The sequence below is a fragment of the Clinocottus analis genome, unplaced genomic scaffold (genome assembly GCF_023055335.1).
Source record: "Clinocottus analis isolate CAN_PGR_092001 unplaced genomic scaffold, fCliAna1.0.p SCAF_4, whole genome shotgun sequence".
Classification (NCBI taxonomy): domain Eukaryota; kingdom Metazoa; phylum Chordata; class Actinopteri; order Perciformes; family Cottidae; genus Clinocottus; species Clinocottus analis.
In genome coordinates this window covers 12,105,125-12,124,773 of record NW_027176153.1, presented here as the reverse complement: position 1 = coordinate 12,124,773, position 19,649 = coordinate 12,105,125, and the positions used below count along the sequence as shown (strand labels likewise).

Sequence of the window (19,649 nt, the reverse complement as noted above, 5' to 3'; positions counted from 1 at the left end):
AGCCGGGTTGGGCGTGTGTGTGAGCATGTTAGGAGGGGGGGTAACAGGGTTGAGAAGACTCTCTCTCTCTCTACATGTCTCGAGCTCGCTCTACCTCTTTAGCAGGGCAGCTAAATCAGAACATGGACACAACCAAACATACTTACGAGGAGGGGGTGGCTCTACAAACTCATGAGTTTCCCTTTCGCCTTCACACATCTAGGACTCTACTGGAAACACTTTGTTTGAGTTCATTTGGATTACTTTTGTCACTGTGCGGCTCCTGGATAACTTGTGTGGATATTCAATGTATTTCATCGCTGCTTCTCTGGGTAAAAACACAGGTTTTGGTCAACGGGTGTCTGAGTGTGAGTAGACTTGGTGACAAGAAGAACGACCGATTGACAGGAACAAACAAGCAGAAAATTAAACCTGACACAGCTCTTATTTTGTGGTTACAGACGGTAAGTGGATGGAGTATTCTTTAGACCTGTCTTATCCCAAAAAACTGATCTGGTTGGACGGTGTCTTGAGCGCAGCAGGTAGTCAGGCAGTTAATCATCCCCTCATTTATTCAGATAGTTGTTGTCTTTTGGTCCTTGAGTGAAATTCCAGCAATATTGTGCCTCTATGGGTTTGATCACCAGCTCCATTAATAGGTCGGATAGAGTTACTATTCAAATGTTTGTTTTGTCTTCAAATAGAAACCATGTTGATCTGCTCTGTTTTCCTCTCACATGATACGTCCTTCTATGCCAACCCACTGCTCTATTTTTGACAGAATAACCTTTAATTCTCTCCCTCTTTTTTCTTTCACTTTCAGAACCAACCCATGGTATTCTTATGTAGTGGAAGTAAATGCCGACAAAGAGCATCTGCAGTAGCTGCTGCATGTGTTTAGGATTTAGACACAAAGGCAACACATTAAAAATAGCACTAACATCAAAATAATGTTATTTTGTATGGCTGATATTCCAATACTCCACTATCCCAACAAAGTCATAAGCCAATAAAGAATTCCCTCATGCGCCATCTTAGTGGATGTTTTGCTTTCTTTTTTTAAGGTGTTGCCTCTCATGGCCTTTGGAAGCTTATACTGTGGAAAGCTGAATGGCACACTTTAGGAAGACTAAATAGCCCGCAGATATAATCCCTGGAAAGAAGTTGCTGACTAGTGGAGCGCCATCTTGAACCTTCTGGCAGTCGAGCCATCGGTCCATTCGTCAAGAGGAGGCGATATGTCGAGGCCTCCGTCCTCTCAGACTACCCCGCAGTTCTACCGGGTCAGCGACCGAGATCTCACCGAGATCGAGCTCCATTCTGTGGATTCTATCAACGATCTCCACCGAACACACCCCGAACTCCACAAAGGTAAACGCAAGTCCTAAATGCAGCCACAAAGGTACCCCCTCCCTCCAATTCAGTCACAAAAGTACACACACACCTGGAGCAACCACAAAAGGTACACACCACAAACACAGCACCCTGAACACGGCCACAAAAGGTACACACACAAACTGAAGACAGCTACAAAGGTACACACACACACACACACACACACACACACACACACACTAAAAAGACCGCCGAGAAGGTCAACGCACACTTAAAAACAGCTACAAAAGTACAAACCCGATGACATTGACCTATTTCTCGATGATTTCAGGGACGAGGCCTCCTCGTCCTGCTTACTCCCCCTCCTCCAATGGGAATCTCTACACAAGTGACATGACAACTGTCAATCAAAGAGGCCGTCCGATCGGCAGCAAATGGCAGAGTCGTCTACAGGATATGTTCACTCCCAGTTCATCACATGCCTATGCCATGGGCTGTGCCGTCATCACGCTGCTTCTGCTGACAGTGTTACTCATCTTCTACTTTTTGGGTGAGACACCATATTCATTCGTTTTCATTTTGTTCCCCTTGATATTTCCTGACTATTTTCTATCGTGACAGTTTGTCTTTCTGCCTCCAGTCCAGCAGGGCGGCGCCGTCCGGACGCTGACTGAGGCAGTGAAGGAGAAAGAGGCTGCAGCCACACAGCTGTCACTGCTGATCCAGGAACTGCAGGCACTGAGACACAACCTGACAGCCATGAGAGCGTGAGAGGAGGGACATGCCATGCTCAGACAACAGTGGTTTTCAATTGATTTGTCCTGAATGTTATCTGTGTTTCAAACTGGGAACTGATGAAACCATTCTAGGTTCCTGAAAAACATTTCCACTCTCTCCTGCGCCGGTAACTGAATGAAAAGGAACATATCTCATAACATTACATGAAATGATACACAAGTATTTAGCAAACATCCAGTATATCATCGCTCATATTAATGAGTAACTTTGAAGTGTTGCCGTTGTGTCACACAAAGCTGTTTCTAGTTTGTGCTCTCTGTCAGACATTGTGCATCACTGAGAAAGTAACGTGTAATAAAACACACACAAAAAATAATTAAAATCCAATTTCCACGCATATTTTTGTATGAGGTTTTTTTGTGTGAAATTCACCCATTTTTTAGAGTATGCAAATTAAACACCATTCACAAATAAAAAAGTTGTTTTAATTGATTTTTACATTACAACTTTACATTAGTGACCTTGCACCTGGATAGAAACGTTTAGGTCATGCGCTCTCTTGTCTGTTTGCGTCCTCTAATCTTCCTCTTGACATTCTTGCCCGGTCCAGCCCGGGTAGCACCGACACATGAAGTGGGTGTGAAGATGTTTGCCGTTGGACGAGCCAGAGTCAGAGGTCGCGGATGGACTTGAGGTGACCATGTGACTCGAGCTGGGGCGTCGTCTGGCACAGCGGCCATTGCCGTGGCAAAGTTGGAGGCTGCAGCTCTTCGTGTCGGACCTCAGTGATTGGACGAAAGGGCCCAGGACAGTGTGTATGTAGTCCCTGAGGAGGCCGCACTGATGCTGGGCAGTGGGAGAAGTGGAGAGGGTCACACACACACACACACACACACACACACACACACACACACACACACACACACACACACACACCATTCCTTAAACAATACTGACCTTGGATTTGGCAAATTTCAGCTCTCCCCACAGCACCACGCCAGCGGCTCCAAGGGCCGCACTCTCCCCCAATGTGTGCACCAGGTCTGTCTGCACACACACACACACACAGCAGTTGATATGTATGTGTGCGTGAGTGTGCATAATGTTAAAAGTTACATCGAATCCAACCTTGTTAAGAAAAGTGAGAGAGTGCGTGAACGCTAGCCGGGCATAGGGAAGGACAGGCGTGGCATGTCTGGTGTTGTTGCCATGGTGCCAAAGGGACGCCACCCTCATCGCCTCCAGCAGTCTGTATCTGAGTGAATGATTGAATGATTGTGACTGAATGATTGAAGTCCATCAGAAGCTCCTTTAACTCCCCCGTGCAGAGCATTTGGTGGACATGGAGGTTGAGGCTGTTTTAAGCGCTTTGATGCAGGTGAACATTTCTTCATGTTTTTTTTTTCCAAGCTTCCTGTACCTGATCATCAGCGCTGCATCCGTGGATCCTGCCAGCCTTTGCGGCAGGTAGACGCTGGGAAAGAGCGCAGTGGACTGACGCCAGAGCCAGGACAGGTGGCCATTTTGTTCTTTGGTCCCCCGTTGGCAGCGTCCGGTGTAGCTTTTATCTGACCACACGTGACAGAAGAGAAGACACAGGTTCAGTGTTTTTATCAGCAGTTATAAAACACTTAAACTTTGTTTAGGAATTGAAAAAAACATGTATTATATGTGGTAACTTTTGATCAAAACTTAAAATAGATATGTAGATGCAATGGAGGTCAGGACCCATCAACCATGCGGCTCGGTGTTTGTCCTACCTGTCTTTCTCTTCTGCTTATTAAAGCATTCAGGAAAACCATAAAACCCCCAGAATCCCTCGGGGTGACTGCTGACTGCCGACTCCAGCGTCTCCTCCATGAACTTTCGAGCACCCTCCTCAAACTGTTGTCTTGCCATCGCCGCCGTGGCCCTCTCTGACAAACCCGGCCTCTCCCGTCTCACCAGCAGCTTGGACTGCCTCCGGTACTCCGTCTTGGTGCCAAAGTTACTCTCCCACAACGGCCGCCACTCTTCCCAGTCAATGACGGCGACGCCGGTGAAGTTTGGCTGCAGCAAACCGGACATCTGCGCCATTGCGAGAGAGAGGTGGGCAGAGAGGTCGCTGAGCTGCGGGATCCCCCCATTTACCATCCTGCCGTCTCGTGAGAGGTAGGGATACTTCCCCAGGTGGTCCCGGTAGAAGATGGTCATTTTCTGGAAGTTTAAAAAGAGAGCGTATGCTCATTTCTCAGGTTTGTACTCATAGTTTGAGTTTCTGCTAGATCATGTTTAGATGCTATACGTTTCTTTTCAAACTGTCTGATTATACCTGACCTGTCTGACACCCTCCATTTGAGCGCCTGTCTCTCCACGGCTCCCTCCCAAAAAAGCTTCCTGACTGGCTCGTGAGAAAAATATGGCTCACCTTCGCAAAGGTAGTTCTCAAGCCTTGGGTGGAGGTACTCAGATGGAGGCGGTGTTATCTAATGACTCTGTGTGCCGAGGGGAGCCAAATCTAAACAGCTTATTGAATCACGTTTTTCTAAACGAAGCAGCCCACAAGAAACACACCGGGGTGTTTTATTTCACAAGTTTGTGTAAACTCCAGATACCCAAATGTAGGTACGCAAGCACTCATAATGTGTTTTTGTATGTCCCCTATAATCATTTTCAAAAATGGCTTAAAAAACTCTGCAGCGCTACAAAGCTCTCAGCCTCGTTTAGCTTGTTGTTTGGGTTCACCTGCCCCTGGAAGCGCTGCTGTCGGTTCTCCTCAATATCAAAGCGGCCCAGGTCCAGATGGACGTTGTAGCGCTTGTGGCACCGGGCCGTGGGCATGTTCCACACCACAACGAAGGGCCAGTCCTTCAGGACGGGAGGGGCGTGGGGAAGGACGACTCCATGTGGGGAGGAGGGTGACAGAGAGGTGCAGGAGAGAGGGAGGAAGAGGAGGAGGAGGGGGAGGAAGGGGAGAGACAAAACCATGGCTGCTCACCCACTCACGCGTCCTGTCCTTCCTGACAGGGGAGAAATGGGGAGGGAGATTTATTGATGAGGGACATCCTGGCCCAATGAACACGACTGTTTTAAATGTTTATTTTAATATTAAAATCCCAACAGGTGTAATACATGGAAAAACAAAGGCAAATGAATGTTTTTTTATTTAAAACTCTTTATTCACAGAATCTTTCATGATTGAAAAGCTTTATAAGATCAGTTTTAATTTTCATTCAATTTATTTCTCGCCTCTTTTTATACGTGCTCAAAGGGCAAATGTAATGCTTTGGTTCGGTTGTTCGGATGAGCCAAAATATGTATTTTTTTTCTTCTAAATGACCTTTACTGAGCTTTCATACTTAACCTGTACATCCACCCAAAAGCAATCTGTGTCCCAATCCCAGCTCTTTCAAAAGACTCCCTTTAGATAAAACAGTTCATTTCAGTTGTGAATTATTTAAACTACATGTACTCCTCCCCTCACTGAGAAATCCAGTATCTACCAATATGAAAATATTGTTCATTTATAAAAGTGTTACTGCTTCCTTATTTACGAAAAAAGTAAATTCTCAGTGCATGTGAGCTGGAGGCTTTAGGTTCACTCATCTCACTGGATGTGCTGAATGTATTTGCACGCGTGTTCTCGTCGTGGTGAGACACGCCCACGCGCATACACGCACGCCAACGCGCACGCATACACGCACGTCCGGCCGTGTCTTCGTCAAATGTCTTTGTGCATCCAATAGATAGGGACTCCTCTTGCGTCTCTGTAGGGAGTTTCAGTCAGAGTCTGAACTACAAGCTGCCCTGCAGACTGAGGAGGAGGGGGTGGAGTAGGAGGGATGGAGGGAGGAGGAGGAAGAGGAGGAATGGAAGGAAGTGGTGGAGGAGGAGGATGTAAACCAGAAGGTGGAGGTGACCCCACAACACAAGCACCCCCTTGTGGTACTTGAGCATTAATCCTGGTCTGTGTTTGTGTGTTGGCCTCTTCTTCTTCTTCATCTTCACTGTGAATTCGGGAGATCCTCAAAAGCATCTCCATGGGAACAAATGCCGCCATGGCGCCCGCGCTCTGCACCGGCACCGACAGCGCGTAGCCGAGGTGGGAGTAGAAGTGCTGCTTATCGTGGGTCGTCAGGCACAGCCGCGTGAACCCTCCGCGCCGGGCGTAGCGCTCGGCCTCCTCCATCAGGGTCCGGCCGTAGCCCTTCCCTCGCTCCGCGTCGGACACCACCACCGACTCCACGAACAGGCTGCTGCCGCGACCCACGACCCGGGAGAGCCGGGCGTGGCCGAGCAGCCGCTCCGTCTCCCCGCGGCCCCGCAGGAGAACCAGGCAGACGGGGAAGTCCGGACAGGACTTCTGGAGGGAGTGGACCCGGGCGGCCTGGCTCCTCTGCCACTCCGAGTTCACCAGGTCAGCGCAGCGAGCCAGCAGGTCCGGACGCCGGTGGATCGGGACCGCGTGGATCTTCTCTGGTCCTGGTTCCAAGTCTTGAACTTCCTCATCCGCCATGGGGAGCTCACAGACTCTCTCACCACGTCGGACTGACGTTGAGACGGGTCGCGGCTCGCCGTCGGTCGACGCTGGTGACCTGTGGCGATCAGGGTGGAACTAAAGTCAGTCTGCGTTCAACTCCTACGGGCGAGTGTCACATCTCGAGGTTAGAATTAGTTGTGAACATGCGGGTCCTCAACTCTGTTAGTCCAGTCACACTCTAAACCAGGAAGAGGTCTGGAGGAGGTTGGATTGAGCAAAGATGTGCTTTCCTGCTCGTGAAAAACACGACATGGACACTCAAGACATTGTTTCTGTGATAGAGACGACCGATGAACCCGACCTTCATGGTCTGTCTTGACAGCAGCACTCGTGCATCACGTGTGTAATAGTCTTTAGCTCTGCTGTAAGAGGAGACACACACATGAGGGTAAAAACTAGAGTGTTGATCTCCCCCTAATCTCCGTCTATGCTCCCTGTTCCCACCGCGACCTCCACTGTCCTCTGTCTCTGCTCGTAGACGCTGGTGGAGACAGATGGAGGGTCGTGTTCAGGAGTGAGATCTGCATAGATTACAGAGCGGCCTTCGACCATCGAACCCACCTTCACACCAGCTGAGCTCGAAAGGGGAGCTGCAACTATTCATTTCATTACCGAATAATCTGATGATTCATTTAATAAATGTACATGTTTGTATTGCTTGCTCTCAAAACCCAACAGGTATGCAGTCTAACGTTGTTTCAGACTAAGAACCCATAGATTTTTGGCCTTTCCCGTTTAAAAAATAAAAATCGACTTAAATGATCATTATAATCACTTCAGCAAAACGTGGTTGTCATCTACCAACCATGACTTACAGAGGACTTGATCGAGTGACCTGAGCATTGACACTTGGTGCATCATCAATAAACATTTTGGCATCTTGGAGGCATTTATCATACACAGTGAGCATTAAAAGTGTCCTTTGAGCGAACAAACACTGAGCTGAGCCAAAGTGCAGCCGACACGGAGAAAGGGAAGTTGAGCTGAGTGTGTGTGTGTGGAGTGTGTGTGTGTGTTTACTCATTAATGTCAACCTACAGCTTCCCTCTGCTTTTAACCACAGTTGTCAAGATAAAGTTACACTTAAACAGACTATTTTTTGTGCGACTCTAAACACGTCGTGTGTGTTAAAATTCAGCCTCAGCAGAATTATTTGATGACGGATCACATTGATGATCACAGATCTGTTGTTTAGCGCTTATATGCCAATCAACCCTTATGTAGACTGTAGTCAGCCGTCCTCTGACTCGTACCATAACTGGCTGCACAGCTGCAGCTTTGCTGTCCACATCTGTAATTGCAAGACATGGAGCCTGATTTAGGAAAAAAAGGAAACTTTTGCATTTAATTTTTTTGCAGTAACTCTATGATCGACACATGTTGCATTACAGTAGCTTTGACTGATGCAGGTGTGTAACTGTGGGCGGAAAGCTGAGCGTTTCTGCTGCTTATGTTTGCAAATTATTTAGGTAAATCCTTGTCCTGTTGGCGCTTATATTCTTCGTTTTATTACATAAAAAACATTCCCAAGAAGCAGTTTTATCGGTGAAGAATCACCGAGGAGTTTCTCTATATTTTTTTGTCTGTAAATCCTCGAAGAAAAAAAAGAATACAAATATAAAATGTTGCCTAGGATTCATTTTTTCATATTGCAGGAATAAAAACTGAGTAAAAACCCATCAACAATTGAAAAATACTGACTCACCAGGAGAGAAAAGCTGAAGCCAAATGCCTGTGAAACAGCTCCGAACTTGTTACAGCCGACTACTGCGATTGCACATTCTCGCCACATTCACTAAAAAAAGGATGTTGAACGGATGCAACAGGAAACTGACAGTTGATCTTCAACTTGATAAAAGATGAGAAGTCTTTTATCATAGCACACATGTCACAGTGGGGAGAGCTCAGGTGTTACTAATCACATTATCAATGGCTCGGTTGCCTTTAATCGTCAGTCTACCATTGTCAATTTTAGGACACCTGTGCTCTTCCTACTGTGACATGTCAGCATGGCTACAGAGCCTTTGAGCTGCACTTAAGAACTCCTGAGCGACTAGCAAACTACAGACTAAACAGAATCTGTACTCCCCAAATTTCATTAACATGAGGAGACAAGACCCTGGACCATGTTTACACCAACGTGACTGAGGCCTACAACGCCATTCCCCTCCCCCACCTAAGATGCACATGTCTCCTCCGATACTGGTGAATTTCTACCGCTCCACCATCAAGAGCATCCTTATAAACTGCATCAGTTTTGCACTCTGGACAGATGCAAACTACATTTTGTTGTTACAGTACTTGTGCGATGACAATAAAGTTGAATCTGTGTGATGTTTTTTCCAATATAACTTGTTGCGTGTCCTGTCCAGGTAGCTTTGTTATGCCAACAAGTAGCTCCAAGGTGACCTTCTGACAAATCGTGAAGGATGTTTTATTCCACATTGTTATTATATTCCGATAATATCTATCAATACACTGACCCCTTCAGAATAACTACAAATACTTATAGTAATCCATCAGTATTACATTACTACTATTTGATAAAATTGATTTCCTTTAGAACAAATTAGGAAGCCCCGCAATAAAGCAGGGCAATCTAAAAATTAGATAATACTCATAGTGTTCCACTCCACGGAAATCTTTAGTAAAAGGCGAAAGATTTATGCGCTCTGAAGAGAAACTTGAGTGTACTTCGAAAATGAGTAAGTGCCGGATGCCTTTCCCCTTCACACCTCTCTCTATTACGTTTCATAAATGAAAGTTTAGCTTTAAATAACAATTAAGTCGTGCAAGAACACAAGACAGAGAGTTTATATCGTCTAGTAACCAAATCGCAACGGTTTGAATGAAATAGACGTGTAAAAGGTTAAGTATAAAACTGCAACGGGCGCGCTATGCATTGTGGGAACACGGCGACCACGCCCCTGCGTTTTGAACATGCCTTTCGTTCAAGAATGTTTCTGATGGGTGATATTGTAATTGGTGATGTCTGAACGAATTGGGGACGTTAAGAGTTTAGTTACACCTTAAGATTTGCGCTACTTTTCCCCACTTTGCGTTAAAGATACAATGTACCCAGAGAGTAGTCTGCCTGGAGACACTTCTGTCCACTTCCATGTAAGGAAAGACCACAACGTGACGGTGGAAGTCAGTGCTGCATGCTAGCTAGCTCATTAGCTCACTGTTGGCCTCACATGCAGTGACATTTGTTAGATATCAGAAGAAACTGAGTTTACTGTTCACCAGCGACTGAACTCTGCATTTGTGTTTGTTTCTCTCCACTTAGTAACGTTACCTACATTTTTAGTCTCGCGGGCTCGTCGTCGGCGACTCGGCGCTCCTCAGCCCCTTAGTGCTCGTTTAACTGACATCTGATCTGTGGTCGGTTTTAACCTTCTTGCACCGCCAGACAACAGCAGATAGCCGCCAGTGGTGTCCGCTCCCCGGTCAGTTTCTCATCGCGAGTGAACGCCGCCTTCTCACAGGAGGAAAACGACGCCGGTCCTGTTACTGGTCTAAGAGGTCACGTACACCACCTTGCGGATGGGAGTGTGATTTCTAATATTACTATAATAACCCACAATGATCATATTTTGAGGTTAGGCGTTACACACTAATTATCAGACTTCTGTTGAAGTTCAAACCTCCTGCTATTCAACAGTGATTCACATCTGTAGCTGGGTGATAACATACATACACTGTATCTTATACTTTAATATATATTGTACTGTTTTTGATTGTCTCATCTAATGTTATGCACCTTCCGCCAAGGAAAAAAATCCTTGTTTGTGTAAACATACCTGGCGAATAAATGGTTCTGATTCTGACATTGACAGAAATTATGACTGGTGCTCAAGCCAACAGCTGGAAAATCTTGTAAAAATGGCCTTGAGAAATGTGCTTAACACTATTTACTGTAGGACTGTTGAGTTACAAGGTCTGTCATGTTGTCCGTTTACATGTGTTAAATACATGGCTGAATCCTCAAAATAACAGTTACCACATTCAAGTTTCAGTAGAAATTCGACAAAGACGCAACACTTAACAAAATGTTTGCTTTATTTACTTTTTTTTCCATTTTTTTATCCAGGACAACTCATTCAAGGATAATCAAGGAGAAATAAGGACTAACGTTTTTTATTAGAATTTTTTTTGTGTTTTTACATTTTGTCAGAGATGGTGAATTTGAAAATAATTGGTCAAAGTAAAACAAAAAATAATAAACGAATATATAATAACAATACATTAATAATTAATTCAATACAATGAAGTGTGGCATCAATGATAGAATAACAATGGCCCAGAAAACATAGGGTTTTTATTGTTTTCACTGCTTCTTCTGTGGTACTGCAATAATCACCAGCACTAACTCAACTCAATCAACAACAGTAGAGGAAGAAATGGAGTGCGCTCACAAAGTTCTGCACCCCGGCCTCCCAAAGAGGAAACACTTTTTTTATTTAAATAATATTTTATCAAAGCTTCTGTTTTTTTTTTTTGTTTTTTTTTTCAACTTCATAAAACATTTCTAAAACGTATTTGTCTTTGTTAAACTTCTCTCTTTTTTTGCATTTTGATTAATTTTTCCTTTTCAGAGATTTTAAAAGTTTTTCGTCTCCATTTTACCACAATGTGTCCGTTTTTGCAAGTGTGGTTGCCTATATGTTTGTGAGCATATGTGTATCTGCACCTGTGTGTACGTGTTTGTGTGTGTTAATGTGTCCTTTGCTGAGGCTTGTTGGGACAACTTTAAGTTGGGTGTAAGCTCATGTGAATACAAAGCCTGCACAGATGAAGATGGGTGTGTATTTGTATGTCCTTACACTGAGTTACCTGTAGCAAGGCCATTCCTTCTGAGAGGTTGAAGCTGACTCAAGCAATGAGGTGTGTAGCCTTTAGTTTGCTGTGTGTGTGTGTGTGTGTGTGTGAGTGTGTGTGTGTATCTATTAATGAGTGTGTTGAACTAGTATGTGCATGAGGATGAGCAGACTAAGTGAAGTGGCCGTCTCTCAGTGCCTATCTAGGTCTCAATGTACGGTGTGTGTGTGTGTGTGTGGGTGTTCATACTGTGTGGTTTGAATGTACTTGCAAGTGAGCCAAGAACAACTCCTCATTTGTTTGTACACTCCATTTAAAGCTTATTATGAGTCTGTATAGTCATGGTATGATATGAGAGAAGACATATGTCGGTGTGTGTGTGACGTGTATGCGTGTTGTGTGTAATAGAAGGCACAGAGGGTGGCGTGGGAGGCTCAGTCTCTCAGGTCCATGCTGGAGCCGAACAGGGCCACCAGCTGCTCCTCATAGTGGGCGATGTTCCTCTTCATGATCTCCTTACAGGAACCCAGGAGGCGCTCAAATGCTTGAATGTCTATTACTGTGCAGAGAGAGAGAAAGAAGAAGAGGGAGAAAGAGAGCATCAGGTGCATCTGTGTGGAAGTCATCTTAGTTGCCAGAACACAGTCAAGTCCTTACAGAGCATCCACTGGACAGTACACCAAAAAAGAGATCTGAACTCAGGTGTCTTTTGAGGTCAAATCGTCAAACATTAATAAAGCAGATGGTTTGAATGTGTCAGATACAGGTAGAGACACATTGCTGGTCCCATCTTTAATGTCTCACAGGAGCTCAGAGAACCCTTGAAGTCTTGCACATCTTCTACATCTGTAACAGATCAGGGGACACGATAGAAGTACAATTGACGGTATACATTATATCTGAGTAACTGTTGGATGGCAGCCTGTTAGTACAGAAGGTACGGTGAATGACAAGACAGGATGGTGAGTGTATTGACAGGAAGAACGTGGGGAGAAACTAGGGGAGCAAATAAAGGGAGATGACTGACACATCTACTGTGGAAAAAAAAAACCTGTGGCAGATTTATTGTTTATATATACACACACACACACACACACACACACACACACACACACACACACACTATGCTTAGGTTTATGGTTATGCACCCTATCATCGAGTCAAATTCCTTGTATGTTCAACGTTACTGATAATAAACTAGTTCTGATTCTCTGATTCCCATTTCACGACGTAGGGAATAGAGCTGACAGAGAAACTCAGCTTAACAGCTGTTGTGTAAAAAAAAAAAAAAATCCTGTGTGTATTTTCAAAAGTGAAGAGCTGCTCATCCACTGGAGAGCCTGAAGTAGTGCTTCCACTTTAAAGGACTGGACAATTACTGAACAGCCTTCAATCAACAAAAAAATACAAGGTGACGACAGACGGGAATTCATCAAAAACTAAAATGCCACTTGATATCTCATATAAACTGCTTGGAACAGTGCTATTAGCAAGACATGAATACAACAGACATTGTTGGAAGGTTGAGTGGTTTGAATAATGCATATAAACTGAAATGTCATTCAATTATAATCCCATGAAGTGTTTTTTAGATGAAGGCGATGCGTTCCCCCCATTGATGGAAATCTAACATCGAAACGAAGTTACTTTAAAAACACACATCTGACTGCACTGTTGTTTTTTAGCAGTATTAGCAAGGATGCTGACAAATGTGTTAAACAAGTGTGTAGGAGTGTATTTTGTCTTACCCACACACTTGACACTGCCCACTGCGTAGGCTGAGGCGGCCCGGGGCTTGTTAGTGACCAAGGCCAGCTCCCCAAAGTACTGACCCCTGCTACAGCGCGTTAACTCCACCTCCGCATTGTCTGCATGGTCTGCCTTCGTCTGCAGGGAAGAGAAGAGAGGATTAAAGGTTAGGAACCACTGAGCACCTCTTTCTCTTTTTCTCCCCCCTAACCTCCCAACAAGCGAGACACTCTGCAGCTGCGCAGGCCCTTCTCATTCCCGCTGTTGCCAGGCAAAACTAGGACACACTTCTGTACTTGGGTGGTCACTACTGGAGAGTGTGGGGTGTCAGAATGCTCCACACGGAAATCATTGTAGAATATTTATCAGCCTAAGAGTGGCTGGATCTTTTCTTCCTTTTTTTCTTTTCTTTTCAAAACCAATTATTTACAGCTGCTGGAAATATGTACAGTAGAACCGGTAGAGGGACATGTATTTGAGAGAAAAGTAATTGAGGGATACACAGTGAAATAAATTCACCCGAGCGGCAAAAACTTAAATCACATTGCATTGGGGGTGGTGAAATAGAGAAATGAAGATGTGGAGCAGCTTACTTTACTCTTCATCATGATCTTGACCTCCCCAGATTCTACTATATAGAAGCATTCAGCCTTGTCTCCCTGAATAGAAAGAAAGAAGGGTGTAAATACATATATTTGTATGTTGAAATCTTAAACATTTCATTTCCGTATAAAATCATATCAGTTTTTTTTTCCCAATGTCATACCTGTGTGATGATGCGCTCACCATCTGGGAACTGCTTCGATCCTAAAACATCCACAATCTTCATCCTCTCGTTTGCCTGCAGCAAAAAAAAAATACAAGGGAAGACAGGAAGGTTGAGGGGAGAAAAATAATAAGATAAACGTAAAAAACAGAGAAGTGTTTTGTTGACTATGCGGGCAGAGAGTAGCCATGTAATCTCCTCTTCAGACTATCCACCCTCAATGGCTTCCTCATCACCTGTGCTCTTGCTCGTCTGAACCGTCCACTCTACTTCTGGGTTATGTAGAGTTTGGGATAGTTATCATCAACCACAGTGTTGTGGAACGGTCATGTGTGCCAAAGAAAGAACATTATACAGCCATCATCCGAACTAAATGTTATCAAGTGTAGAACAAAACTCCCTTCATAAACAGGCTGGTATTTCGCTATTAGCTAGATATCTGGCTTCACATGTGATGCAATTGAATTAACAAATACTGTGTAGTGGGACTCTGAAAAAGATCCTGTGAAGGAGGAGGGAGAGACAAAAACAACTGGAGCCACTGAGAAGATTTCTTTCCAACGAGCCAACAACCACGAAACTCACCTCCAGGGATTTGAGTAAGGGCACGGACTCGATGAAAGTCTCGTACATCTTTCTCTTCTTTGCGTTGTTCTTCACAATGAGTCTACGAAATGTGGCACGATCCTACGGAAAACAAACATGAGTAAACAAACACCTCCTAAAAAGGCAAGAGATTCTCGACAGTGTGAGCACTGACGGTCCTCCCGTGCTCGGCCACCAGGAGGCGCTGCAGCAGCACAAACCATCAGATCAGAACCAGACTCCATTCAGATAACAGGACACCATTCTTAAGGTGTCTGAGCATCACGCCTCAATGAGCTGTAGCTGGTAACTGTAGCCAACTTGCTCACAATGCAATCCTCAAGAGACAACTCCCATTTAAAACTATTCCAAACAGAGATTTTTAGTCACAAAAAGGTCACTGATGGAAATATCACAAATTCATCTCGTTAGCAAATTGGAATATGTATGATTTACAAATAATAGTACAAAAATACAGGTATTTAGGCAGTCTAATTAGACATAGCGTGTGTTTTACATTGGGGCATTATAACAGTATTTTACAGTCATCAAGTGTCACATCGGATCTCAATGTACAAATGCTGTCCACATGCATGTTGTTCTTACCAGTCCCCATAGCGCCCCCTCCTCGGTGGCGACAATAGTGGCGGCGCGTGGCGTGTTGTACATGAGTGCCAGTTCCCCGAAGCTGCCCTTATTGTTATACTGACCTACCGTTGCGCCCATTACCACTATGTCGTAAATCCCCCTGGAGACATAGAGAGGAGAGAAGCAAAGAGATAAGGACAAACCAAAAAATAAATAAAATTCATATGGGGAATCCAAAACAGACAAAAATCCAAAATGAAACAGAAAAAAATAAACAAATGATTTTGATTCATGCGATTTTGCCAAAAGAAGTGATCGGTGTTTGTTTATCAATCTACTGACTGGTTTAAATAGTCATCTAAATACAGCTTATCTGTGGCCTCTGGGCAGGACCCCGTGTTAGTTTGGCAGACAGGGTGAGCTAATCGTTGACTGCGTTTTTGTCGGTGCACTCATGCGTGTAATTGTGTGCGCGTTTCTTTTACAGTGGATTCATATGTTTGCAATTGTGACAGGTGTGGCTGAGAGCAGTGAACACTGTTTTATATCTGCATTTACAGCATCAACACGCATGTCATCACAGTCGTGTACGTTTCTGATCGATGGTAATACTCCAGCAGAGCGTCTCTCTCCCTCTCTCCGTGTATGAGGATTAAACCTGGAGAAGGTAATTTGCAGCGTTGTTGCTCAACGGGATTAACCAGTCATTTTGTAAGATAGCCTGTCCTCCCAGTTGCTGCGTAGAGGGGCTAAAACCCTCATCGTTGGTGTATTAGCATTAATTTAGTTTGAGTGGATTACGATGACAATGACCACTTGTGATGCCGGCTACCTGAGCACAGTTAAGACACTGTTTGAAATCCTTTATTGAAAAGAGACAAAGTCTGTGTGACGGCTGTAAATATTAATACAACAAATCTGAGTGATTTCCACTTTCAGAACATGATTGAACATGAACATGGTTCGTGAAGGGTGACGCTGACCACAAGGCAGCACACAAGACAGCTAGATGACAGGTATACTTTCAATCTCCTTTTCAGCCTCATTACATCGTTAGGAGGTATCCTTTCTGAGCCGTCTGACAGCCTAGTCTGTTTAAGTTGATTGCGATACGTTTAGAGAAATGCTGCGGAGGTGTACAAGTATGTTTAAATTCCATAATACAAAAAGGAACCATTTAAAACGATGTGTTACTCTGTCCTGTTTTCCTTCCTGCTTTTCTTTCTGGTCTCTGTGTGTGTCCATGCTCACACCACACCCTGCTGGTGACATTAGCTACCACCTACGCTTTACAGGCCAGGGAAAATCCCTGGATAGTATATGACCAGGCAGGCGCGCTGTTCCTAAAGGTCACCGGATAGCTCGTGTACAGGGAGCAAGCTGTTGGAGAGCGTGTGTGCAGATTGAATGATAGCGCACAACAAGTGGAACTAAACCATTGTGCTGAACTGATATGTGCCATGCCAGGAATGAAAGGAGGCCAGGGTGGGATAAACATTGACCAGCCAACACAGATTAAAAACGGCCCTCTTGAGGTCCTTTTCTAGGAGAAAAAAAAGTTAATAGGATGAGCAAAGTAATGTACGTGACTGTAGCTGGTGAACAAAGACATGTTAATTCCTCTCAGTGAAGTCTTAGAGATGATTAGTGAGGCTTTTCTAAGCTGGCTCCATTATCTAAATACCATAATTTTAACATTCAAATCTATAATGTTTTCATCCCTTTTTTATTATTACAGACAGACAGACAGACACATTTAAATTTTCCTGCAACTAAACATTGTATTCCAGCCCTGGCTACAAAACCTGTCCTGTAAAAGGCCCGAGTACACAGCAACAGTTTACATTAGCAACACGGCAGGGAAAGTACACACCGCCTTCATAGGTACTGTATACATGGGCACACCATCATGATCATAAACGCTGGAGCTTTGACACAAAGCAAACTGTAAAAACCAGCAGAATGTTGCAGATAAGCAAGTGGTCCACATGATCATTTATTGCATTGAAATTAAAAGGTTTTAGAAAACATTTTTTTTTAACACCGTAAGATTTATAAGTATGGTATTACTTTAGGCTACAAATGATGGTGTCTGTTATTTTTACTTCTCTCTGTGTATAATTTATGTTTTACGTAATACAAGTGGTCCTTTTTTGGCTAGTCTTTTAGTGTAACAAATAAAGATACGTCAAACACACAAAACGCACACAAGCATCATCCTCTCCTTCACCTGCCGTTTTTGCAGTAACTGTCACCCAACCTTGTGAAGACAAACAGGCAATGCTTGAATGATTAAATTGACACAACACAAGTGTCGGCCTCCTACCTCTCTATGACGTAGAAATTGTCCCCATCGTCGCCCTGGTCGATGACGTGCTCGAGGGGCTGAACCCGTAACTCAAACATGGCGTCCAGCACCTCCGAGAACTGCTCCTGGATGGAGGTAAAGGGGAAGGACATCATACACAAATGACACAAGGAAAGAAGGAGCAACAGTGGAAGTGTGTGTCTGGAGTTCAGCTAGCAGCTCAAAATGGCCTATAGCTCATGCGAGTGCTGCTCCGGAGCGAGATAAAAGTTAATTATGCCCGAAGGGAAAGTACACGAGAAAAAGAAGAGGGGACAACTTCTTCATGTCATGCACATGTTTTACCAAGATTTGCAATGTCAGTAAAATATTGTTGTCACTTTTATATTTAAGTAAGTTGTCACTGGGATTTAACTGCCTAATGACAGATTTATCAGAGTAGATGCCACATCGTTCACAATGGAAACAGAAATAGGTTTTAAAAATATCAAATTGATTGAAGCCAAAACAAACAGGGACAAATCAGACATATGGTTTTTGGAATTGCTTTTTGCAAAACAGGCCAGAAATCCATGCCCAAATATAGTAGGGTTTAAGCCCAGTGGTTTTGTAAAAAAAAAACAAGCACACAACAAGATTATAGTAATATGGTAACATGGTCTTCTATGACTTTAAGTTTCCAGGCAATAAGATGAGCAGTGGAGATTGTACTGGGCCATGTCTCTTTTCTCTACGGTTCATTTAGTGAACTGTATTAATATCTATTACTAAATTGTTTTTGTAAAGATTTATCATCTGACCTGCCCTAAGAGCAGATGCTATTAACTGTGGTTCTTGAGGAGAGTAATGTGACGTTGACCAGGAGGGAAACCCCTGCACTTTGTAAGTAGATCCAATGCAACACGTCTGCTATTAATACTGCTTTTATTAAACAATGACATTTTCCTTGCAGCCAATCGGCCAAAGTATATGAAGCACCTAATATAGTCTATTAAATCAGTGGCCAAAAGAAGACTTCAAAGTGTATATTGTAGGATGGAGCAGGCATTGCATTAAATCCATCCATCCACACACACTGTATATATCAAAAGCAGGGTTACGGCACTACAATTGTATAGTATATATATATTATCAACTAGGTGTAAATATTTCACTGGTCACTCAGTAGAAGGCTAATAAATGTGTTGATGTCACTTTTATATTTAAGTATCTTTCAGGTGACTAAAAAGAGAAAGTCTGAATAAATGAGCGGAGAAACCTTAAAAAAAAATTGCAGATATTGTCATACATGACACAAGCAGTCATTAAAGCTGTGCACTAGTAATGCGTTAGTGTGATTACATGTCTCTTCCTGTGTGTGTTACCTGTTCTAGTGTTTTAAACAGTAGGATGTCTCGGCAGGACTCTTGCAGTCTGCAGCGCTGTAAATCTGTTTTTGGGTGAACCACCCTGGGCTCCGTGTCCTCGTCCTCGTCGTCTGGGTTGAATGCCTCCGCACAAACTGGGGGGAGGACATGTGAATCCAATTTACACATTACACTGACATGTCCTGTTTAATTACACTGAAACTAGACTGAAGAAACAATCGAGTTAAAAAGCTTTCCATGAACATGTTGACCCTTGAGAAAAATCTAGGATAAAAATCATAAAAAAACACCAAGCAAGCCAAGAGGTTACAGGTAACTCAGGTAGTGATAACCTTGTCAAACATACACTACCACTATACTTGTGGTTATGGAACAAGTAGTACACAGTGCTGTGACTTGTGTCATTAAAGCTGTGTCCCGCAGTAAATACAATGTCTGCAAATTACACGCAGATGTCCATCATTCTCGCGAAACAACTTTAAAAGCATGGAGATGCAGTTTAAAATGTCAATCATATCATATTTTGATGGAATCTGGACAGATTGCACGGGCGGACACATAAATATATTGTATAACACGAAATGAGGGGATGGCATCCAGGACAAGGGAAGAGAGTACATCAGTACTGCAGGACACAGAGGAAACCAGAAGTGAGGAAATGACACGCACAGCAACATGTTTCACCACACTTGCTGACAAACACTGACAAGGTCATTTCAGATTGTCACTATGTATCCGTGCATCTCCCAACTCTGTAGTGACACACTGCACTTCCCGCATGACATTTAGCACAAAACACCTGGAATTCTGTGTGTGCGTGTGTGTTAAGCATGAGTGTAACGTCTTATCTCCCAGCATTCATACCAGTCATGTTCGGAGCAGTGTGGCCTCTAG

At 43.8% G+C, this 19,649-nt stretch overlaps 4 protein-coding genes and 1 non-coding gene across 12 annotated transcripts in view; 1 reads left to right on the top strand and 4 right to left on the bottom strand.

Annotated features, from left to right (window-relative positions):
• Positions 1-154: 154 nt before the first annotated feature.
• si:dkey-20d21.12 (uncharacterized protein LOC556245 homolog) lies at positions 155-2,479 on the top strand. Of its 4 annotated transcripts, XM_068598176.1 has the most exons (5): positions 155-443; positions 803-814; positions 1,044-1,350; positions 1,646-1,864; positions 1,955-2,479. In XM_068598176.1, exons 3-5 carry the CDS (start codon positions 1,218-1,220, stop codon positions 2,083-2,085), a joined length of 483 nt encoding a protein of 160 aa, XP_068454277.1. In that variant the 5' UTR covers positions 155-443; positions 803-814; positions 1,044-1,217; the 3' UTR covers positions 2,086-2,479. The 4 variants fall into 4 exon arrangements, with proteins under 4 accessions (XP_068454277.1, XP_068454278.1, XP_068454276.1 ...); XM_068598177.1 differs by lacking the exon at positions 803-814 and having other exon boundaries at positions 155-347; XM_068598175.1 differs by lacking the exon at positions 803-814.
• Positions 2,480-2,588: 109 nt separating this feature from the next.
• Positions 2,589-10,066, bottom strand: hyal3 (hyaluronidase 3). 3 transcript variants are annotated; one of them, XM_068596781.1, is made up of 7 exons: positions 9,874-10,066; positions 4,777-5,051; positions 3,813-4,248; positions 3,473-3,620; positions 3,181-3,307; positions 3,010-3,099; positions 2,589-2,898 (listed from the first exon to the last, which is right to left on the bottom strand). In XM_068596781.1, exons 2-7 carry the CDS (start codon positions 5,017-5,019, stop codon positions 2,629-2,631), a joined length of 1,314 nt encoding a protein of 437 aa, XP_068452882.1. In that variant the 5' UTR covers positions 5,020-5,051; positions 9,874-10,066; the 3' UTR covers positions 2,589-2,628. The 3 variants fall into 3 exon arrangements, with proteins under 3 accessions (XP_068452882.1, XP_068452884.1, XP_068452883.1); XM_068596783.1 differs by having other exon boundaries at positions 5,030-5,051; XM_068596782.1 differs by lacking the exon at positions 3,010-3,099.
• Positions 5,219-7,513, bottom strand: LOC137799914 (N-alpha-acetyltransferase 80). The gene has a single exon (XM_068596784.1). The coding sequence runs from the start codon at positions 6,545-6,547 to the stop codon at positions 5,753-5,755; it is 795 nt and encodes a 264-aa protein (XP_068452885.1). The 5' UTR covers positions 6,548-7,513; the 3' UTR covers positions 5,219-5,752.
• LOC137801238 (U5 spliceosomal RNA) lies at positions 9,147-9,263 on the bottom strand. Its single transcript, XR_011079705.1, has one exon. It is a non-coding gene; the product is annotated as a U5 spliceosomal RNA (small nuclear RNA).
• A 1,621-nt stretch (positions 10,067-11,687) lies between the features above and the next one.
• The window catches only part of prkar2aa (protein kinase, cAMP-dependent, regulatory, type II, alpha A), a 37,706-nt gene continuing 29,744 nt past the window's right edge, over positions 11,688-19,649 (bottom strand). For all 3 annotated transcript variants that reach the window (XM_068596845.1, XM_068596843.1, XM_068596844.1), the window contains exons 4-11: positions 18,753-18,889; positions 17,407-17,513; positions 15,099-15,240; positions 14,493-14,594; positions 13,908-13,982; positions 13,735-13,800; positions 13,141-13,279; positions 11,688-11,951 (exon numbers count right to left, since the gene is read on the bottom strand). In XM_068596845.1, the coding sequence (XP_068452946.1) occupies positions 11,827-11,951; positions 13,141-13,279; positions 13,735-13,800; positions 13,908-13,982; positions 14,493-14,594; positions 15,099-15,240; positions 17,407-17,513; positions 18,753-18,889 (893 nt within the window). In that variant the 3' untranslated portion in view covers positions 11,688-11,826. The remainder of the gene's footprint in view (positions 11,952-13,140; positions 13,280-13,734; positions 13,801-13,907; positions 13,983-14,492; positions 14,595-15,098; positions 15,241-17,406; positions 17,514-18,752; positions 18,890-19,649) is intronic.

What these genes read in the sequence shown, in the direction of transcription:
- si:dkey-20d21.12 (XM_068598177.1), top strand. Translation starts at nt 1,218, where the DNA reads ATGTCGAGGCCTCCGTCCTCTCAGACTACCCCGCAGTTCTACCGGGTC. An exon ending in ACACCCCGAACTCCACAAAG is followed by an intron (nt 1,351 to 1,645) that starts GTAAACGCAAGT and finishes CGATGATTTCAG; the next exon opens with GGACGAGGCCTCCTCGTCCT. An exon ending in ACTCATCTTCTACTTTTTGG is followed by an intron (nt 1,865 to 1,954) that starts GTGAGACACCAT and finishes TTCTGCCTCCAG; the next exon opens with TCCAGCAGGGCGGCGCCGTC.
- hyal3 (XM_068596781.1), bottom strand. Translation starts at nt 5,019, where the DNA reads ATGGTTTTGTCTCTCCCCTTCCTCCCCCTCCTCCTCCTCTTCCTCCCT. An exon ending in TAAGCAGAAGAGAAAGACAG is followed by an intron (nt 3,621 to 3,812) that starts GTAGGACAAACA and finishes ACGTGTGGTCAG; the next exon opens with ATAAAAGCTACACCGGACGC. An exon ending in CTCTCACTTTTCTTAACAAG is followed by an intron (nt 3,100 to 3,180) that starts GTTGGATTCGAT and finishes GTGTGTGTGCAG; the next exon opens with ACAGACCTGGTGCACACATT.
- LOC137799914 (XM_068596784.1), bottom strand. Translation starts at nt 6,547, where the DNA reads ATGGCGGATGAGGAAGTTCAAGACTTGGAACCAGGACCAGAGAAGATC.